Genomic DNA, 17,046 nt, shown 5'->3' with positions numbered 1-17,046 from the left:
TTCTATATACTATGCCATTTAAAAACAACAAACAAACAGAAACACAAACAAAGAAACTGTAAACAATAGTCTGTCGTGGTTTTCTTGTTTTTATTTTTTTTATTACAGAAACACAACAACACGACAAAATGTAAAGCAATGTAAGCAAATGTAGATACAGTATAAATTGCATATGAGATTGTTACGCATCAACGCAAAGTCGTCATGGTTTTCTTCTATGAAAGTCCCAAAAACGAGTGAAACCAAAATGAACCAAACAGCTTTGTAAATGGTTTGCGCATGCGCTCCTGGTCCTGTAGCACCTGTGACCTCACAGTTCAAAATGGCCGCCTGAGAGGAGATTGTACCATCCATGGATTGTACACTTTCCCAAATTAAACTAATCCAACGGATAACATTGCCTTCTTTTGCAACGTTGACTGTCTTTACCGAGAAGAACTTGTTGTCATGTAATTTTTTTTGACAATAACACTTCTGAATAGAAGCACCGGAGACATTATCTGTCTGATTTATGGAGTACCGGTAAGGATTTTAGAAAAATAGTGAGCGTTATGATAGCCTCTACTGGCTAGCAACAGCAGCGTTAGCTGCTAACTAGCTTGCCTGTAAACCAACGATGTTTGTACAACTCAAACATATATTGTAAATCTATTGAAAAGGAGGTTGCTGCTGGCTTAAGTTTAAGTTTACGTAACATATTGTACTTCAAAACAAAATGTTAAAAGTGTTCATTTTTCTTACATTGCTAGGTGTGATAGCTCGAGTGTATTATGTTTCGACTATCTTTCCAGCAATTAACTTGGTTAGAAACACTTTGTTACCAAGTCTTGACATTAATCCCAGTTTGCCAGTTTGTCAATTGGTGATAGTAGGTACTTGAGCAAAACCACACAAGTTTATTTAACTTCGCCTATGTTATCTTTAACTTACTGTGTGGTCTTGTCAATAAATTTGATGCATCCTTGTTCATATGCGCTCGAGTTAATATTGCTGAACCCTTTTATTCTTTTATTTTTCATTATTTTATTTTGCTTTCCAATTAGTATCTAAATTTATTAGTATCTGAATTAATTATGAATTAACATTGTTTGATGAAGTGGCCATAACTGTGTCCAGAATGTAATTTGCACTCTGCATCTTTAGGAATCCTGCTAAAGATTAAAGTGTTGAAGTTCGTTATGGACAGCTTTTTTAAGGCTGCTGTAGGTGATCTGGACAAACTCCTTGATGACTTTGAGCTAAGTTCTGGTAAGATTGTGAGATCATAACATTACTTCTATAATGACCTAATGGATGTGTGGTAAGAAGTAGTAATGCTACAATTTCTCCTGTTTGTTTCTAAAGAAGAACTTGAATGCAATCCAGTGTTCCTGAAGCCAACAGTTTACTCTCCCTTCTCAGCTGCAACCTCCTCATGTTCTTCGTCAGAAACATCCGCTGTTTCTACAACCCTCCCTGACCTCAACTCGCTTCATTATGGCACTATTTCCCCCTTTCCCGGGTGCTTCATTAACCATAACCACACTACAGAAGCACGAGAAGGCAAAGTTCAACCACTCACATGCGTGGACCTTCTCTCCTCTGTAAATCGTAGGCAAGTCAAAAGCTCTGCTCCTCCATGTCCAGATCGAGCTCTGAAGCCAGTCTGTGACCTTGTAAATGACACCAGCTCTGCTATCCTAATGAACAGCAATGATGCTTTCAGTGAGCTGGACATGGTGGAGAGGCAGATGGAGCAGGAAGAGGCATTGCTTGTACACTTTGACCAACCTCTTGCTTCTGGAACGAATGTTGTAGGAAATGGTGAAACTGCCATATCTGAAAGCAGTGTGGCTGACCAGCTTTCTCCTCAAAAGGAGGAGCCAAGTTTGTATTTGGCCTCCCTGGACATCATTCTTCCATTGGCAACAGACCGGTCTAGTGAGTCTGCTTTGGACTCATTCCAAGAACAGAAAGCTCAGTCAGTTGAATGTGAAGTATTGGCACCTACCTGCCTAACAGAGGAGAGTTCTTTGAACCCATGTGAAGGGGACAGTACACAGCCTGTTGAGTGCATGGCAGCAAATGAACCAAGCCCTGACAAGAAAATGGAAACTGATGAATATTCACATGAAGGGTGTGAGGCAGAGGCTCAAATGCAGTCCTATCAGGAGTTACCAAACAGTCAGCCAATAAGTTTGTCGTGTTTGCCTTTAGCTGTGTCTATCTGTGGGTCTCTAGTAAATCATAATACATTGGAGTGTGATTTTGAGCAGTCTGTGGAGCCTTGTGACGAATGTGTATCTGAGAACACAGAGGCAGATTGTTTGTCCATTGAACATCATTTGGAGCAAAGTTCAGAGGAACCATCTGAGTTTCCCATAACTCTCCATGAGACCGATGTCAGACTGTCCACAGATGAGGCTTCCTCAGATGTTGTCCTACCTAACCACTCAGAACCTAGCCCAGTCGACCCTCCTGAGTTTGACTTTGAGTATTTACCTGAGAGTGACCAGGCTGAGATGCTGGTCACAGATGAGGAGTTGGATGCATTTCTCCAGGCACATAGCGAGGCAGAAGAAGTCAATAGTGTTTCTTGTTTCAGCACGTCTAGAGATTTCCCCATACTTGAGTCTATTCCAGATGAACAGAGAACGGTTGTGGGTGAGGAGGTGGTGATTTGTAGTCAGGCAAACAGTGATATTCTTGAAGGTCTTGCATCCCCAGAAAGTGACAGAACAATGTTGGTGTCTGTGGACCAAAATCTAATAGATGGTGCTCAGTCAGACTGCTCTTCTAGTCCTTCTGGGGTGAACGGTCTGTCAACCAGCAACACATTCCAGTCCCAGCATAGCAGTAGCACTGAACATGGAGGTGCTCGGCCTAAAATGCTTAACTGTCAGACCTCCAGAACACCACCAGCAGAAGGGGAGCAACTTCAAAACACCACTGGTTCTACATCACTGCCAGGGGTATCTGAGATCAAGTCCACTTCGCCTACAATGTCCAGTCCAATAGAGGAGCCGTCTGATCTGAGTGAATGTAGCTTAATGCATAGTCCTCAGGACCATGACGGTTACTGTCCAGGCTATGATGAGCTGTCAGAACCTCCACCATATCCTGGAGAGGCCATCACTGGCAGTGTGCAGTGTGCTGAGTGGAAAAGGGAAGGGGAGGAGGAGCTGGGGATCAAGCAACCTGCATGGATGCCTGATGCAGAAGCACCAAACTGTATCAATTGTGTTCAGAAGTTTACATTCACCAGAAGGAGGCATCACTGTCGAGCATGTGGGAAGGTAATAGTTTCTTCCTTCGATGTTATATGAAAAACATTTCTATGGTATTAATTAAGTTGGTTGAGTGGAGATAACTACCTGGGAAGCCACTTTTAGAAATGGCTCAGAGAACAGATTAAGTCCTTGGCACCAAGGAAGCACTGTGCTGTGGAATCAGTTCTTTTTTCAATTCTCTTACATTCCTAGAGATGGAGAAAAAAAATCTATTTAAAGTTTTACTAAATTATAGAGGTTACATAGATATATTAGATGTTCTTGAGAACATTGCACATGGTTATTGCTTCCTCTTTTTTTTATTGTGGCAGGTATACTGTGGGCTATGCTGTAACAGAAAGTGCAAGTTGAAGTACCTTCAGAAAGAGGCTCGCGTGTGTGTCGTCTGTTTTGATTCAATACAACGTGGTAAGGATCTTGATTACAGATGCAAATACTCTAGTACTAGACCATTCTGTAGTAATAGTATTTTAATTTTTCTCAAGGGAAATTGATAACTGAGACTAAACATTATGTAAAGAAATTAGTTGTCATATTTGTCACATCACTATTTATATATCTTTATTGTGTATTAATAATCTTGTAAGACTGCAGAAATAAATGCTTTAAAGAGAGAGGGATGGAAAGATGGCAGAGATGGTAGGGGTGGGAGGGATGGGGAGGGGAGAGTTATAGTAGGACACTACCATTTGTCCTTGGATGTGTGGTGGAGCAATCACCTAACACAGTGGCCATGTGATGCTCACAGACTGTGTCTATATTAAGAAGAAGGAGGTGCTCTGTTTCTTGTAGCTGCGACATTCGCTTGTTTTTCTCGTCTCTCCTGCACACCAGCTACCTTTTGAGCCTCATAGCTCAAACCCTGTTTAAGCTAGCAGGCTAGCAGCAGACAGTAATTTCAGAGAATCTGTGACACAAGTAAGGAAAAGATGTGAGCAGTTACTTCACTATTCTGGATTGGACTTGAGTTGCACTTAAAAGGGTAAGGATGAGGTAAGCTATGACTGAGTTGAGTTTGTTATTTTAGATGCTTTAAACATATTTTAACAAAAACTATTTATAATATAATACATTAATAATAACATCCACCGTCTTGTCTTTTGTGGTTTGTTAGTATCTCTCTACCTTTTATAAGCAAATACGTGGTCTAGATTAGTGAATCTGCTGTGATACTTAATGTAATGTGGCCAAGTGCTGACTTTGCAATTTTAGGAGCTCAGGCCACTAATCATACAGGAAGCATTTGTCATTGATGTTTCCTTGTAATGTCACTACCTTTGTCAACCTTCATTCTTTAGCTACTGTACATATTTGCAAGTTATGTTTTAGTATAGTCTTTCAATTGTCAGTGTGCACTGCTGATGTTTTGGGGCAAATATCTAGCTCGGCTCTCTGTATTGATTGAAGCCAATGGTTTTGACAGTTGTTGTTGTCCTCTTGAGAGTAGTTGTCCGCACAGGGTCCTCTCATAGCCTACAAGGTGAGTTCACTGGGATGCAGTTAAAGAAGGGCTGTGTGCTACAGTCTCTAGTGCACTAGTCTCACACTAATGGCTTGAGGAGTACGTGAAACTGAAGCATAAAACACAAAATGTATGTCCCATGTATCCTGTGTTCCAGAAACCAGAAGTGCCTACTCCTTTTCAAACCTTTCTTAATGCATTCTTTGGCTATGTCTATGTAGTGATTTGACAAAAGTAAATCTGTGGATATAAAATTTTTGGCATGAATTTATTTATTTATTTTTTTAAACAGAAGCTTTGTAACATATACCATGGTTATTGTTAACAGCCCAAGCTCTGGAGCGGATGATGAGCCCTACCGGGCCCAGTCCAAACCCCAATGTCCCGTCTGAATACTGCAGTACAATCCCACCTCTGCAGCAGGCTCGCGCCGCAGGCACTTTGAACTCTCCTCCTCCTACCGTCATGGTGCCTGTGTCTGTTCTGAAGCACCCAACCAATGAAAGTAAGGCAATTTAAAATTACCCTTTCTGAAATATGCTGTGTTCATTTGTTCCTCACAAACTGACCTTTTTTCTCTGGTGGCAGGTTGTCCACGAGAGCAGAAGCGGGTGTGGTTTGCAGATGGCATTCTGCCTAATGGAGAATTTGCAGACACTACAAAACTATCCGTGACGGGCCGTAAAAGTGGAGAGTTTACGCCTGACCAAATAGTAGGCTCTTAAACACTATGACACTATGAAAATATTCTGTGTTCAAAATAATTGTATCAAACTAATTTCAGCCCAGCCCAGCTGACTCAGACACTGGAAGCAGTAGCCAGTCTACTGCTGAAACAACTGTCCCTACAGAAGTGGAGCGACCACAGCTCTCTGGTCCCTGGGATTTCACCTTGCTGTCTGCCATCAGTTCTTCTGTGAGAATGATCCCCAGTCTCCTGCCAGATAATGTAGATGAGCTGCCTCCTTTACTAATTACCACTGGAGAGACAGAAGTTGGAGGTATTTTTTCAGTGTATTGTTACTTCTCCCTTATGTGTTTAATCACATAACTTTCTACAGATATTCTTGTGGAGGAAGCTCCAGCCCCTTGTCAGATTCTGCATTTATTGGAGGAAGGAGGACCTCGCCCTTTAATGTTTGTGCTGAATGCAAACTTGTTGGTGAATGTCAAAATAGTAACTTGTAAGTCCACGCATTACGTACAACATGACAAAAATGTACTTGATGCTTTTTGTTTTTCTTTTTAGCCTACAGTTTCTATGATTTAACTTGGTTTTGTGTATGTTTTTCAGATGGTAATCGCCAATGCTGGTGCTTTGGCTCAACAGGGCTGCAGGCACTGGGACAGAAAGAGTTGGTATTTCTGTTGGAGTGTTTGCCAGAAGAAAAGATACTGCCACAAGATCTTTTTACCCTTTATCTCAACATTTATCAAGATGCACAAAAAGGTTTTTAGATCTTTTATCCCATTTATTCACAAGACTTTCCACTAACATAATATTTTCAAAACTAAATTGGGGTATCTTGTGTTCTAGGAGCTATTAGTTGTAATAATTTTAATGCTGCAGTGGAGGAAAAGTTGTAATGTACATTATATGTACAGCTATGCAACAATTAAAATAATTCAGTAGTTTTAGATCAGGGGTGTCCAAACTTTTTTCATCAAGGGCCACATTTCTAAACACAGACGAAGCAGAGGGCCGATCGAGGGCCATAGACTGATGCTCAATACAGTGAAAAATTAAAATTTTGCATGTTTAACAAGTTAGAATGAGCCATCAGACTTTATTCACGCTAAGATCCTTAAAACCACAAAAAACTTGCAGTAAAAAGCTCATTTTTAATTGATGCAAGATAATTTGGGCCAATTCACCTGGAAGTCTGAGGGCCAAGAAAAATTTGTGTGAGGGCCGCATTTGGCCCCCGGGCCATAGTTTGGACATGCCTGTTTTAGATAGTCCTTATTATATCTGAACCTTATGTGGTGCAATTGCAACAATAGACAAAGGAGTGAGGTTAAGTTAATTTGTTTTTTTTTTAATTGATAACATAACTACTGTTCACTTATATCTTCCAGGGAAGTTTATAGATGACTTGGATAACATTACGTTCACAAGCAGTTTTCTGGGCAGCAAGGACCATGCTGGGATGCTTTTCTTCTCTCACAGCTGTCAGCCTCTAGATGGGCTCAGTCTGCCTCCTGAGCCTTTCCTCTTTGGCCTGCTCATACAGAAACTAGAAGTTCCTTGGGCGAAAGTCTTTCCTCTGCGACTTCTTCTACGATTGGGCTCTGAATTTGGTGGTAGGTGGCTGTAGTTGATCATTGTTAAAGAAGGGGTATGCAATTTCAACTTTTTTGAGTGTTCTCCATTATAATCCTCATCAAAAAACATTCTTGAAGTGGTTTTATTTGTCATCCATGCATGCTTGTGTAACCTTGCAGTCTCTCAAAAATGGAATACAAAACTATAGACTACAACTTCGCAAACCTGATGTGAAGTGCAGTACTTTCATGCACGCCGATTGTGTTGTGAAAGCACTCTGAGGGGGGAAGGAGCAAAGGGAGGGGGAGACTCCAAGCTGAAATGAATTTAACATTTTAATATAGGCATGTCCAAACCTTTTTCACCAAGGGCTGCATATTGAAATAAGTGACTCATTTGATGCAGATTTGACTTAGCCTCCACATCTTAAATAAGGGTTGGATCATTATGTTAGGACATTAAATTGATTGTTATTAAAGTTATAATAGATTGTGATAAGATGATATTTTTCAATATTTGCAGTAAATATTACTACATTTTGTAATTTAGGCCAATTCAGCAGAGCCGCACTCGGACCCTGGGCCATAGTTTGGACACCTCTGATTTAATATTTTGTTTCTGACAAACATTGCATTTTCAAAACGATAAAAAGTAACATAGAGATCTAAGTATGGTATGTCTTAGCAATTACCCCACACTAATATATCCCTTTTAAGCATTGTGTTCCACTGTATGTGTTGTGTGTTGTTACTGTAAATACTTTTATTTTTTCAGCCTATCCCGCGCCCCTGTCAAGTGTGCGTTTTAGGGATACTGTGTACCGGGAAACAGGCCACACAATAATGAATTTACTGTCCGTAAGTAACAACTTATTTATGCATTAAACAAATGCATTGCTATGTACACACAGCAGTGTAATAAATGTGAATGTACGTATTAAACAATTTTCAAAACACACAGATTTGCTTTACAGTAATACATCTCATTTCATTACTCACTCATGGTAAGCTACTATTGTAGCCTCCGCTGCCCTCTGATGTAAGGTTTACTGCCTAACTGCACTACCAGCAATCACACAACATTGATTCCACCCAAATGCTGGTCTGTGGTCCAGTGCCCTATAACTAAGCTCCTGCTGTTGAATATGTGGATCCTTATCAGCAGGTCAAAAGTTTTTCTCAGTCTTGAATCTTTTGATCACAGGATCTTAGAAACTACCAGTACAGTCTGCCTGTGGTGGAGGGCTTGCGAATCCACATGGAGATGGGCCATAGTTATATTGACATCCCCAAAAGCAGTGTCAGTGAGGTAAGACATAAGCAGAAAGTCAATGCAACTTGATTTTAGGACATTGTCAGACTGTATATTGTAGTGCTACTTACACAAGCCTATTTTTTAGATGCTTAAAGTTGTAAATTCATCCAATGAACATGTGATCAGTGTTGGAGCAACGTTTAGCCCTGAGGCAGACTCTCACCTTGTGTGTTTTCAAAATGAGGAAGGAAACTATCAGACTCAAGCTAACAGCATGCCCGGAAAGACACGAACAGGTGACTGACGTGGCTCTATATTCAGTAAATTTTTTTGAGCTTTAAATTAAATTACTAAAATATTTTGCTCCCTGTAGTGACAGGGGCCAGTTTTGTGGTCTTTAATGGAGCACTAAAGCCTTCGTCAGGTTTTAAAGCAAAGTCCAGCATTGTAGAAGGTAAATGACGTTTGTCAGCAGGCATTGTATTGTTTCTCCTTAACTTATGCTTGCTCATGTGTGTCAGATGGACTGATGGTGCAGATCCCACCAGAGACCATGGAGTCCCTCCGCGTAGCCCTCAGAGAGCAAAGAGACTTTGACATACCTTGTGGCAAAAGCGATGGCACAGAGGTCAGAGAAACTGTCACTGTGCGCTGGATCAACTGGAGTGCACTTGTCAATAAGGGGTAGGGTACTCTAAAATTCTCAGGACCAAAGTAATGAGTACTAAGGCTAGGCTAGGCTAAGTAAGGACTAAGGACTGAATTACAAGGAGCAGTGCATCTAAACACCACAACCCACTGCTGAGTTTTAATCTGCTTATAGCATGGTCCCACAAATGAAAAAACATTTTCATTTTGAATCTTTCACAACTCATTTGATGTCTGTGGATGTTTGAGGCATTCGCTGTTTCTTTTTTTTTTTTTTTTTACTTTATTTGTGCTCCTACTCATAGAGCAGCACCATACAAGATTCCTAGTGGTGAGTACACCACCCGCATGAAATCCATAGAAATTTATGGAAACAAGCAGGTGGCAGACCCTCCACCAGAAAGGTTACAAGTCATGCTTGGTAGCGACAAGCCCCAGGTGACTAACAAAGGTGCACGTTCTTCAGGATTTTTCAGTGGTCTTTCACTAGTTCGTTGTTTACCTGTTGCTATGGTAATTAAAGCTCAGTAATCTTGGAAACATGTTTTTAAATGTATTTATTTAGTTATGAGTGTTTTTATTAAACTTAAAACATTGAAAAACATGCATTATTGTCAACTGGCTTGCCTCTGATCACACTTAATCCTGATTTTGTTTTTTGTTTTTTAGTAAAACAAGTGCAGTGGATGGGAAATCACTGGATGGAGTTCACAGTGTAAGAGTTCAGCAGGACTCAGAGTTTCAATCTGATGGGCGTTCTATTAGATGTACTGAGGTATGAGCAATTCATCTCCTAAATGCAGTTTAATTGTGCAGAAAAATGTCTGAATTTGAATATGTTCACAGGTTTTCTGCCAATTGAAGAGTTCTGACACCAGCCTTGTGTCTGTGCTGGCCTCATGCAGTGCTTTTCAGAAAGACATTGCTTTAGCCACATGTAGTGCCCTCACCCCACACCTCTCTGTGCTCATGTCAAGTGGTATTAACTCCCTGTCACTGCGAGTCTCTACACAGGCTGACATGGTAACTATTAAGACTTCCCCAAGCAAGCACAAAAACAGTAATTCAATATGGTCTGACATTTGTCTTTCCCTCAGGCTGAGTATCAGGCTGGTTCTCGAGGGCGGCTTCTCCCACAGCGTTACATGAATGAGCTAGATAGTGCTTTAATACCGGTCATACACGGAGGAAGTGCAAGTGTTCCCCAGACTGCTATAGACATGGAGTTTGTTTTCTTTATTACATACACCATCTGATGTGGCACAATGCATGACGAGCCTAAGATGGCTGGCATTTAAAATATAAACTATGATATAAACGATGTGGGACATACAGTTTGGATAAGGAACTGCTATAAGTCCTGCAGACACCAAAGCTGCTTATATTCAGGAAGCCAAATGCTAATCAAGAACACCCTTACCAAAAACATAAACTCTTGGAGGTGTTTATTTCTGCCTTCCAGCCTGGGGCCACTCAGTGAATGTTCCTGCAACACTTATGTGGATGTATTTATTCTTTATAGTTTTTGCTGATGATTTAAATTAAATCAAAGGACAGTCACAATTATACCAGGTCTGTATGATGGAGAGCTGTTATAACTTTTTTTCAGTCACTGACTATTTACACTTTCACTGTAATTGCATGTATGCATATGTGACTTTCATAATGATGTCAAATGACAGAGGTTTTCAGAATTATATAATTTGTTAATATATTTATCTTTGAAGAATTGAACTGATATCAGATGTTACGTCATCTTCCCAGAAATGTATTGAATTGTGTTAATGTCTCTGTTTTCATTAATGTTTAAAATCAACTGATGGCATTATGCAGTTTGATTTAAAATTTCTCAGAAAACTTCTGACTGGACTGGTTTTGTCCTTAATATGTATTCACTGTACCAGTTCCCCACTTTAGACCACACTTAAACGTAAGCATAAACTGTGCTCCTCCTTCTGAATGAATGTCTGAGCAGCTGTTTTGTCTACATCATACAAACCTGGTTGATGTGATTAACTACATTTTGTAAATGTACTTGTGACAACTGCTTCTCAAGCTTTTCTATTTGTCATCTTTTTTTCGGATGTTGTGCAAGAGCAGTTGATTATACATCTTGCATTTTGTCTTTCCTCTGTACACACTCCCATTGTACAGAAAATATACTTTATGCAAATGTGGCTCCACTACTACTCAGTTGTTTTTTTAATAGATGTTACTTTTTTGGAGTCCATGGTAAAAGTTTAATTAAACTGAATAATCACATATTTTTGATAGAAAGAAGGCAGTTAACTGTAGTTTTTGTGTTATACAGGAATGAAAAACATACTACCAGTAATCAGCTATGCTGCTTAATGTAATTAATCTATTTGAGCAAATGTGCACATGTTATGAAAACATAAATTGAGCCAGCATTTTTGACTTAATTAAATGACAAATCAATGTTCATTTGAACATTTTTGCTTCTTTTAACTTGCCAGTAGTAGTCAGGGGAGTAGCAGAGGGTGCTGGTATTTTGTTGTGGTGAGCTGCTGGCATTTTTATGTCCTTTTTATTAGCAGTTAATAGTCTTCAGTTATGTAAATCCACTATTCATGGACACCAGCTTTATTTTAAAGAACCCAGTGTATCTGATCAGTTTCTGTCTGAACTAAAAAATTAAAATATATTTATAAATTAATTGTGTTGTCTTGTTAGTTTTCTTTCTGTACATTATGTCAGATTCTGATGCAGTTTGAGTTCAGTGTGTTGCAAACTCTCTTTAAACTGTGAGGGAAAGTCCTCTCGAGTAAAGGGGTGTGTTTTGTTGTTTTACAAATGCTGACTCCAGTTGAGTTCATTCACTCTGATTAAGCGACCCAAGACAACACATACTTGACAGACAGCTCAAAGATGAGTGGACGAGTGGGAGACCTGAGCCCAAGGCAGAAGGAAACTCTATCTGAGGTTAGAGTGTGAAGATGGGTTAACTGGTTAGACATTTTTAATCAATTATAGCATGTGAATATTATTGTCTTGTGCTCAGTTTAGGGAGAGAATCCAGGACATCCTACCCCACCTGCCAGAACAAGATGACCACTACCTTCTGCGCTGGCTCAGAGGTAATCCGAAAGCACAAACAAAACATATCACAGTCACTGTTGGTGACAAAACACTTGTTTGAATAATTTAAAGACAAGTGAAATGTCAACACCACTGATTAATATAGTGATTTGTTGGGAAATATTTTTGAGGATGACCAAGACAAGAACCCCTTTTTCTTTTAAGTAGGCAACAATACTGGTTACCTGAAACTACTTGCATTTTACTGTCATGCGTAAAAAAGTCAATGAACTGGTTTGCTTGTGACAGAGTGTGTAGCCTCAAGTGCTTACTACAAATACCTTAGCTAGTACTTCAATTTTGTTTGCACTTCATTCATGGGAAAACTGGTGTTAATTTTTTTTTATTTTTTATGTTACTATTAATTTGTAATAAATAAAACAGGTGATACATGTTGATGTTATTGAGGTAACTTTCATACATATACAGTACTGTAAAAAAATCATTATAGGCTAAATTTAATCAAAATTAAGTGGTTAAAATGTGGCCTCACAAATCTTATCGCAGAGTAAATATTTGTAGAGTAAATATTTTGCATGAACTGTGGTTAAAGTGTACCTGTTTCCCCCACTAACCTTATTGTAACATTATATGCATAATTGTTCACGTTTATGTGAATATGGCTCTAATTGAATGCCTTGTATTTGTCTTCCTTTGGGGTTTTCAAGCAATAGAAACATGTTTGCTGTCATTTCCAGATATCTAGGGCACAGTTTATGTCTTTGAACAAATCAATAGTGCAATGGGGTTCAGTATTTGTTAACCTTGAACAGGCTTACATAAGACCAAAAGTCAAAAAAAGTATCTTATTAACAAAACAATGTTACTATCATAATTTACTTGTCATTCCTATGAGTGGAACCAACAAATGATAAAAGGATATTTATGAATCATTAATATTTACTTTTTTCCCCAGCCCGTAATTTTAGTATTCAGAAATCAGAAGCAATGATCAGAAAGGTAATGTAAAATTTTATTGTATTTTTCTGTTTTTGTATATAATAATTATGTATATGTTTCTCTCAGCAGCATTTGGAGTTCAGAAGACAAATGAAAGTAGATACCATTGTTGAAGACTTTAAACCTCCAGAGGTACATGTCCCGGACCGGTTGCCCCAGCAGCATTGAAGAGAGGGTCAAAGGCGGAAGATTTTCTCATAGGGACAATTACCATTAACCTTAGCAAAGACAAAAGGGCCCAATATTTCCTAGTCTAGTTATTTTTCATAGTTACTAACATTGCCTGTATGTGAGAGGTCACCAGTTTCTGCTTTTATTTGGCATTGCTTGTTTTCTTATAGTTTGACTGATGCATTGATTGATGTATTGATAATTGTTTGCTCTATCTCTTCTCAGGTTATTAAAATGTACGTGTCTGGAGGGATGTGTGGTTATGATCGAGACGGTAGCCCCATTTGGTATGATGTAATTGGCCCCCTAGATCCCAAAGGCCTTCTACTGTCAGCCACAAAGCAAGACTTTCTTAAGACTAAAATCCAACATACAGAAATACTTCGGAGGGAGTGCAAACGCCAGTCTCAAAGAGTATGAAAAATTACATTTACTTGAAAAAAAATGAATGATGGGATATGATATGATATTATAGTATATTGTGATGTGTGAGCTACTGTGTCCAAATAATGTCCCTTGTGGATCAGTAAAGTTTGTCTAAGTGTAAATCTAATTTAGATGTAAAATATTTAACATAGACAAAAATTAGCATATTATCTGTTTCTTTTAGCTGGGGAAACTCATTGAATCCATTACACTTATCCAAGACTGTGAAGGCCTGGGTTTGAAACATATGTGGAAGCCTGCCATTGATACATATGGAGAGGTTTGTCTCGGAGAATATATTTTATTTAACTAAATAACTTTTTAACAGCCATGGATCTCTATAGGTTCTCACAATGTTTGAAGACAACTATCCAGAAGGGCTAAAAAGGGTATATCTTATCAAAGGTAAATTTAATAGGTTGTCTATTTGAAATATTTCATTTTCAACTATTTAATGTTCAAATTTGAAACTATTTCATGTAGCTCCAGCCATCTTCCCAATGGCCTACAACTTAATAAAACATTTTCTTTGTGAGGAAACCCGACGTAAAATTGTCATTTTAGGAAGTAAGACCAATTTCACTCCTTCTATGAAATTTTAACTTTAAAAAAAGTGATAATTAAAGTCTGCTTAAATAGGTAACTGGAAAGAGGTGTTGAGAAAGAACATCGACCCTGATCAGCTTCCGGCAGTGTATGGAGGAAACTTAACAGATCCTGATGGTGATCCTCGCTGCAGAACAATGGTGAGAGAAATGTTAAAGATAAATAGGAAAAATACAGTTATATAATATTCATATATTTTGTTTGTTTACAGATAAATTATGGGGGCACTGTTCCCAAGTCATATTACATCCAGGACTCTGTGAAGGTTCAGTACGAAAATCATGTCACTATCAGCCGTGGTTCAGTGTTTCAGCTTGAATATGAGGTCACTACCCCCAACACACTTTTAAGGTAAAACCTTAGATATCGGCTCTGATAGTTCTCTTTATAGTTAATTATGTCTCAAATGGAATGTGCACTGTCACAATATAATGCAAAAAATAAATCACAAATATTTCCAAAATAATTTCATTGGTGATCCCTGGGCAGTGCTGAAGTAACAGCTGGTTTACAATGAGTTTGTATTAAAATGTGTATAATATTGTCAATAAAATGGAAAAATGTAAATGTCAATAAAGGAAGTGCAATCTCCAAAACAGACACATAACAAACTATGACAGCATTTACTAAGAGTATACCCAATATAATAATACAGTTTATCAAATTATCTTTAATCTGTTTGATATTTGTCTATTTTCACGGCAGATGGCAGTTTGCCAGTGATGGAGCAGATATTGGCTTTGGTGTCTATATGCGCACCAAAAAGGACGAGAGTCAAAATGTGACAGAGATGCTCCAGATCTTGCCCACTGAAAGGTATAATGCCCACCTGGTCCCAGAGGACAGCTGCCTGACCTGCTCTGAACCTGGAGTCTGTAAGTGACAGATAAAGCTAACAGCTGATTGTAATCAGACTGCATTACTAACACTTACTTTCACATATTTGCAGATGTGTTATGTTTTGACAACAGCTATAGCATTCTTCAGTCCAAAAAACTGAGCTACAAAGTGGAAGTTGTTCCTACGGCTGATTTGCAAACACTCAGTCAACACAGCAGAGGAGATATGAGACTGCAATAAGCATAATACAGAGGACACAAATGGCCCTTAGACAGCCTACATTAAGTATACTTCTTTTGCTGCAATTAAGAACATGGAAATACAGCAGGGTAACATCTGCTACACTGTTTGCATTGCCACATATGCCTAACACAGACTAACATAAATAATCTTTTTGAACTCAAATAAGCCTTATTCTTGCCAGTGTTGCCCATCCAGGTAGAGTAGGTTAGCCTATTTTATAATGCTAGAACATTACTTGTAACATTCTTGCAAATTTTATTTTGCCCACAAGATGGCACTGCTTGATGCTGAGGGTTACATAATTGCTGGTCATGTTGTAGTATCTCGATGTTCTGTTACTGCTCTCCAAGGTCAAAATTTAAGGTAAGCTTTCATTCCCAACAAACCTAATACAAACATTATTCGCCTAAACACTGCGTAGAAAAGAAAGAAAGACATATAATATTGACCTATTTTGTATTAGCCTATATAATAATTAAACTGTTGATGCTGCACCTTGTTTTTCACCTCTTATTTGTAAAAATTGCTGACTGCAGTGAAGAGCCGAGACTTGGACTCCGTGCCAAAGGGATGCAGGCATGGCGCAGGATGGAGAGGCGGGGCAAGGACAAGGATGCACGGATACCATGTGGCTTACATAACAGCAGCTGTTACCGGATAGGTTACTACAGATCTGCTGCTGCGCTCCAAGCCCCATCCGTCATAAATAGGTTCATGTAGAGAAAATTTAGTTTTCTTCGACTGGTTTTATCACACTGTCTTCCAAAAACATGTGAGCCCAATGGTTCTTATTTTATTATGTTCTTTCTTATTTTTTGCCACCTGTTTGCCTATGAATAAGAAAGTAAGCATAAGAGAATCTTTTATCGTCCCACAACTGGAACTTTTCAGTAGGCTGCTGCCACGCAAAAGTAGACAGACTGCAGGGACAGAAGACTGAAGATATTTCTTAGAATGGCAAGTAACAAAGCTATGATGACAAATTAGTCATCAAATAAGCAGTTATATCAGTTATAAATTACCTAATGTTACTTGTGTTATTTTATTTTATTTTTTTTGTAATTGTACTTTTATTAGTAGATGTTTATAGCTTATACAGAATGTATAATTCCTGTAATTATGTCATCAGGTTTTGTATAAAACACTTACTTAAGATTGTATTAATAGCTAAGTAACTTTTTTTATGCATATTTATATAGATCGCAAATTTGGCAGTAGTTTCCCATTTGCAACTGAATATGAATTTTAAGTAGACTATTCTTTCCACAGCTGTGGTTATAACTGGTGATGTACAGTAAAGATTAGGAACAACAATAAAGTTATGTGACTTCAGTGAATCATAGTCATTCACATGCACAGTATTGCGCATGATCACACAAGTGAATGACACGTGTACGGAGCTACCAGTTTTCACACTGACAGCAGCAGGAAGGAAAGACCCGTGGAACCTCTTCTTCACACAGTGGGGGTGGATTGTTCACCAGATCAGTCTTTCACCCGTGGTCACTCATGGTCTACTGAGTTTAGCCAGATCCTTACTGTCCCCCACCTCCTGCACTGAGTGTAGAGAACAGCCCAGGATGATGCTGACTTTTGGATGACCTTGTGCAGCTTTTTTGATCATCTCCCTCTCTGTGGTGTTGATGTTCCAGCAGACCACAGAGTACAGGATGGCCATCATGTCATAGAAGGTCCTTATAGTTCCTCCACTCCAAAAGACCACAGTCTCCTCAGGTAGAGCCTGCTCTGGCTCTCCCTGTGTATTTGCGAGTCAAATTGTTTATTGTTCAATAACATAATAG

General features: G+C 38.8%; 2 protein-coding genes across 3 annotated transcripts; both read left to right on the top strand.

Annotated features, from left to right (window-relative positions):
* Positions 1-316: 316 nt before the first annotated feature.
* zfyve16 (zinc finger, FYVE domain containing 16) lies at positions 317-11,576 on the top strand. Its single transcript, XM_055153276.1, has 18 exons — positions 317-522; positions 1,144-1,248; positions 1,345-3,275; positions 3,581-3,677; positions 5,060-5,236; positions 5,320-5,444; positions 5,516-5,732; positions 5,793-5,915; positions 6,026-6,181; positions 6,811-7,035; positions 7,772-7,854; positions 8,201-8,305; positions 8,397-8,547; positions 8,625-8,705; positions 8,773-8,935; positions 9,569-9,674; positions 9,746-9,922; positions 9,997-11,576. The coding sequence occupies exons 2-18, from the start codon at positions 1,179-1,181 to the stop codon at positions 10,153-10,155; spliced, it is 4,146 nt and encodes a 1,381-aa protein (XP_055009251.1). The 5' UTR covers positions 317-522; positions 1,144-1,178; the 3' UTR covers positions 10,156-11,576.
* A 57-nt stretch (positions 11,577-11,633) lies between these two features.
* sec14l7 (SEC14-like lipid binding 7) lies at positions 11,634-16,576 on the top strand. 2 transcript variants are annotated; one of them, XM_020931996.2, is made up of 12 exons: positions 11,634-11,842; positions 11,922-11,997; positions 12,915-12,958; positions 13,028-13,090; positions 13,355-13,543; positions 13,740-13,835; positions 13,900-13,960; positions 14,039-14,122; positions 14,195-14,301; positions 14,373-14,512; positions 14,867-15,036; positions 15,111-16,576. In XM_020931996.2, the coding sequence occupies exons 1-12, from the start codon at positions 11,789-11,791 to the stop codon at positions 15,239-15,241; spliced, it is 1,215 nt and encodes a 404-aa protein (XP_020787655.1). In that variant the 5' UTR covers positions 11,634-11,788; the 3' UTR covers positions 15,242-16,576. The 2 variants fall into 2 exon arrangements, with proteins under 2 accessions (XP_020787655.1, XP_020787654.1); XM_020931995.2 differs by having other exon boundaries at positions 13,025-13,090.
* Positions 16,577-17,046: the final 470 nt, after the last annotated feature.

Source organism: Boleophthalmus pectinirostris, unplaced genomic scaffold (assembly GCF_026225935.1).
Source record: "Boleophthalmus pectinirostris isolate CB_2022bp ecotype Guang Dong unplaced genomic scaffold, ASM2622593v1 HiC_scaffold_18, whole genome shotgun sequence".
Taxonomy (NCBI): Eukaryota; Metazoa; Chordata; class Actinopteri; order Gobiiformes; family Gobiidae; genus Boleophthalmus; species Boleophthalmus pectinirostris.
The sequence above is the reverse complement of the archived record's forward strand: the minus strand, read 5'-3'. Positions and strand labels throughout refer to the sequence as shown.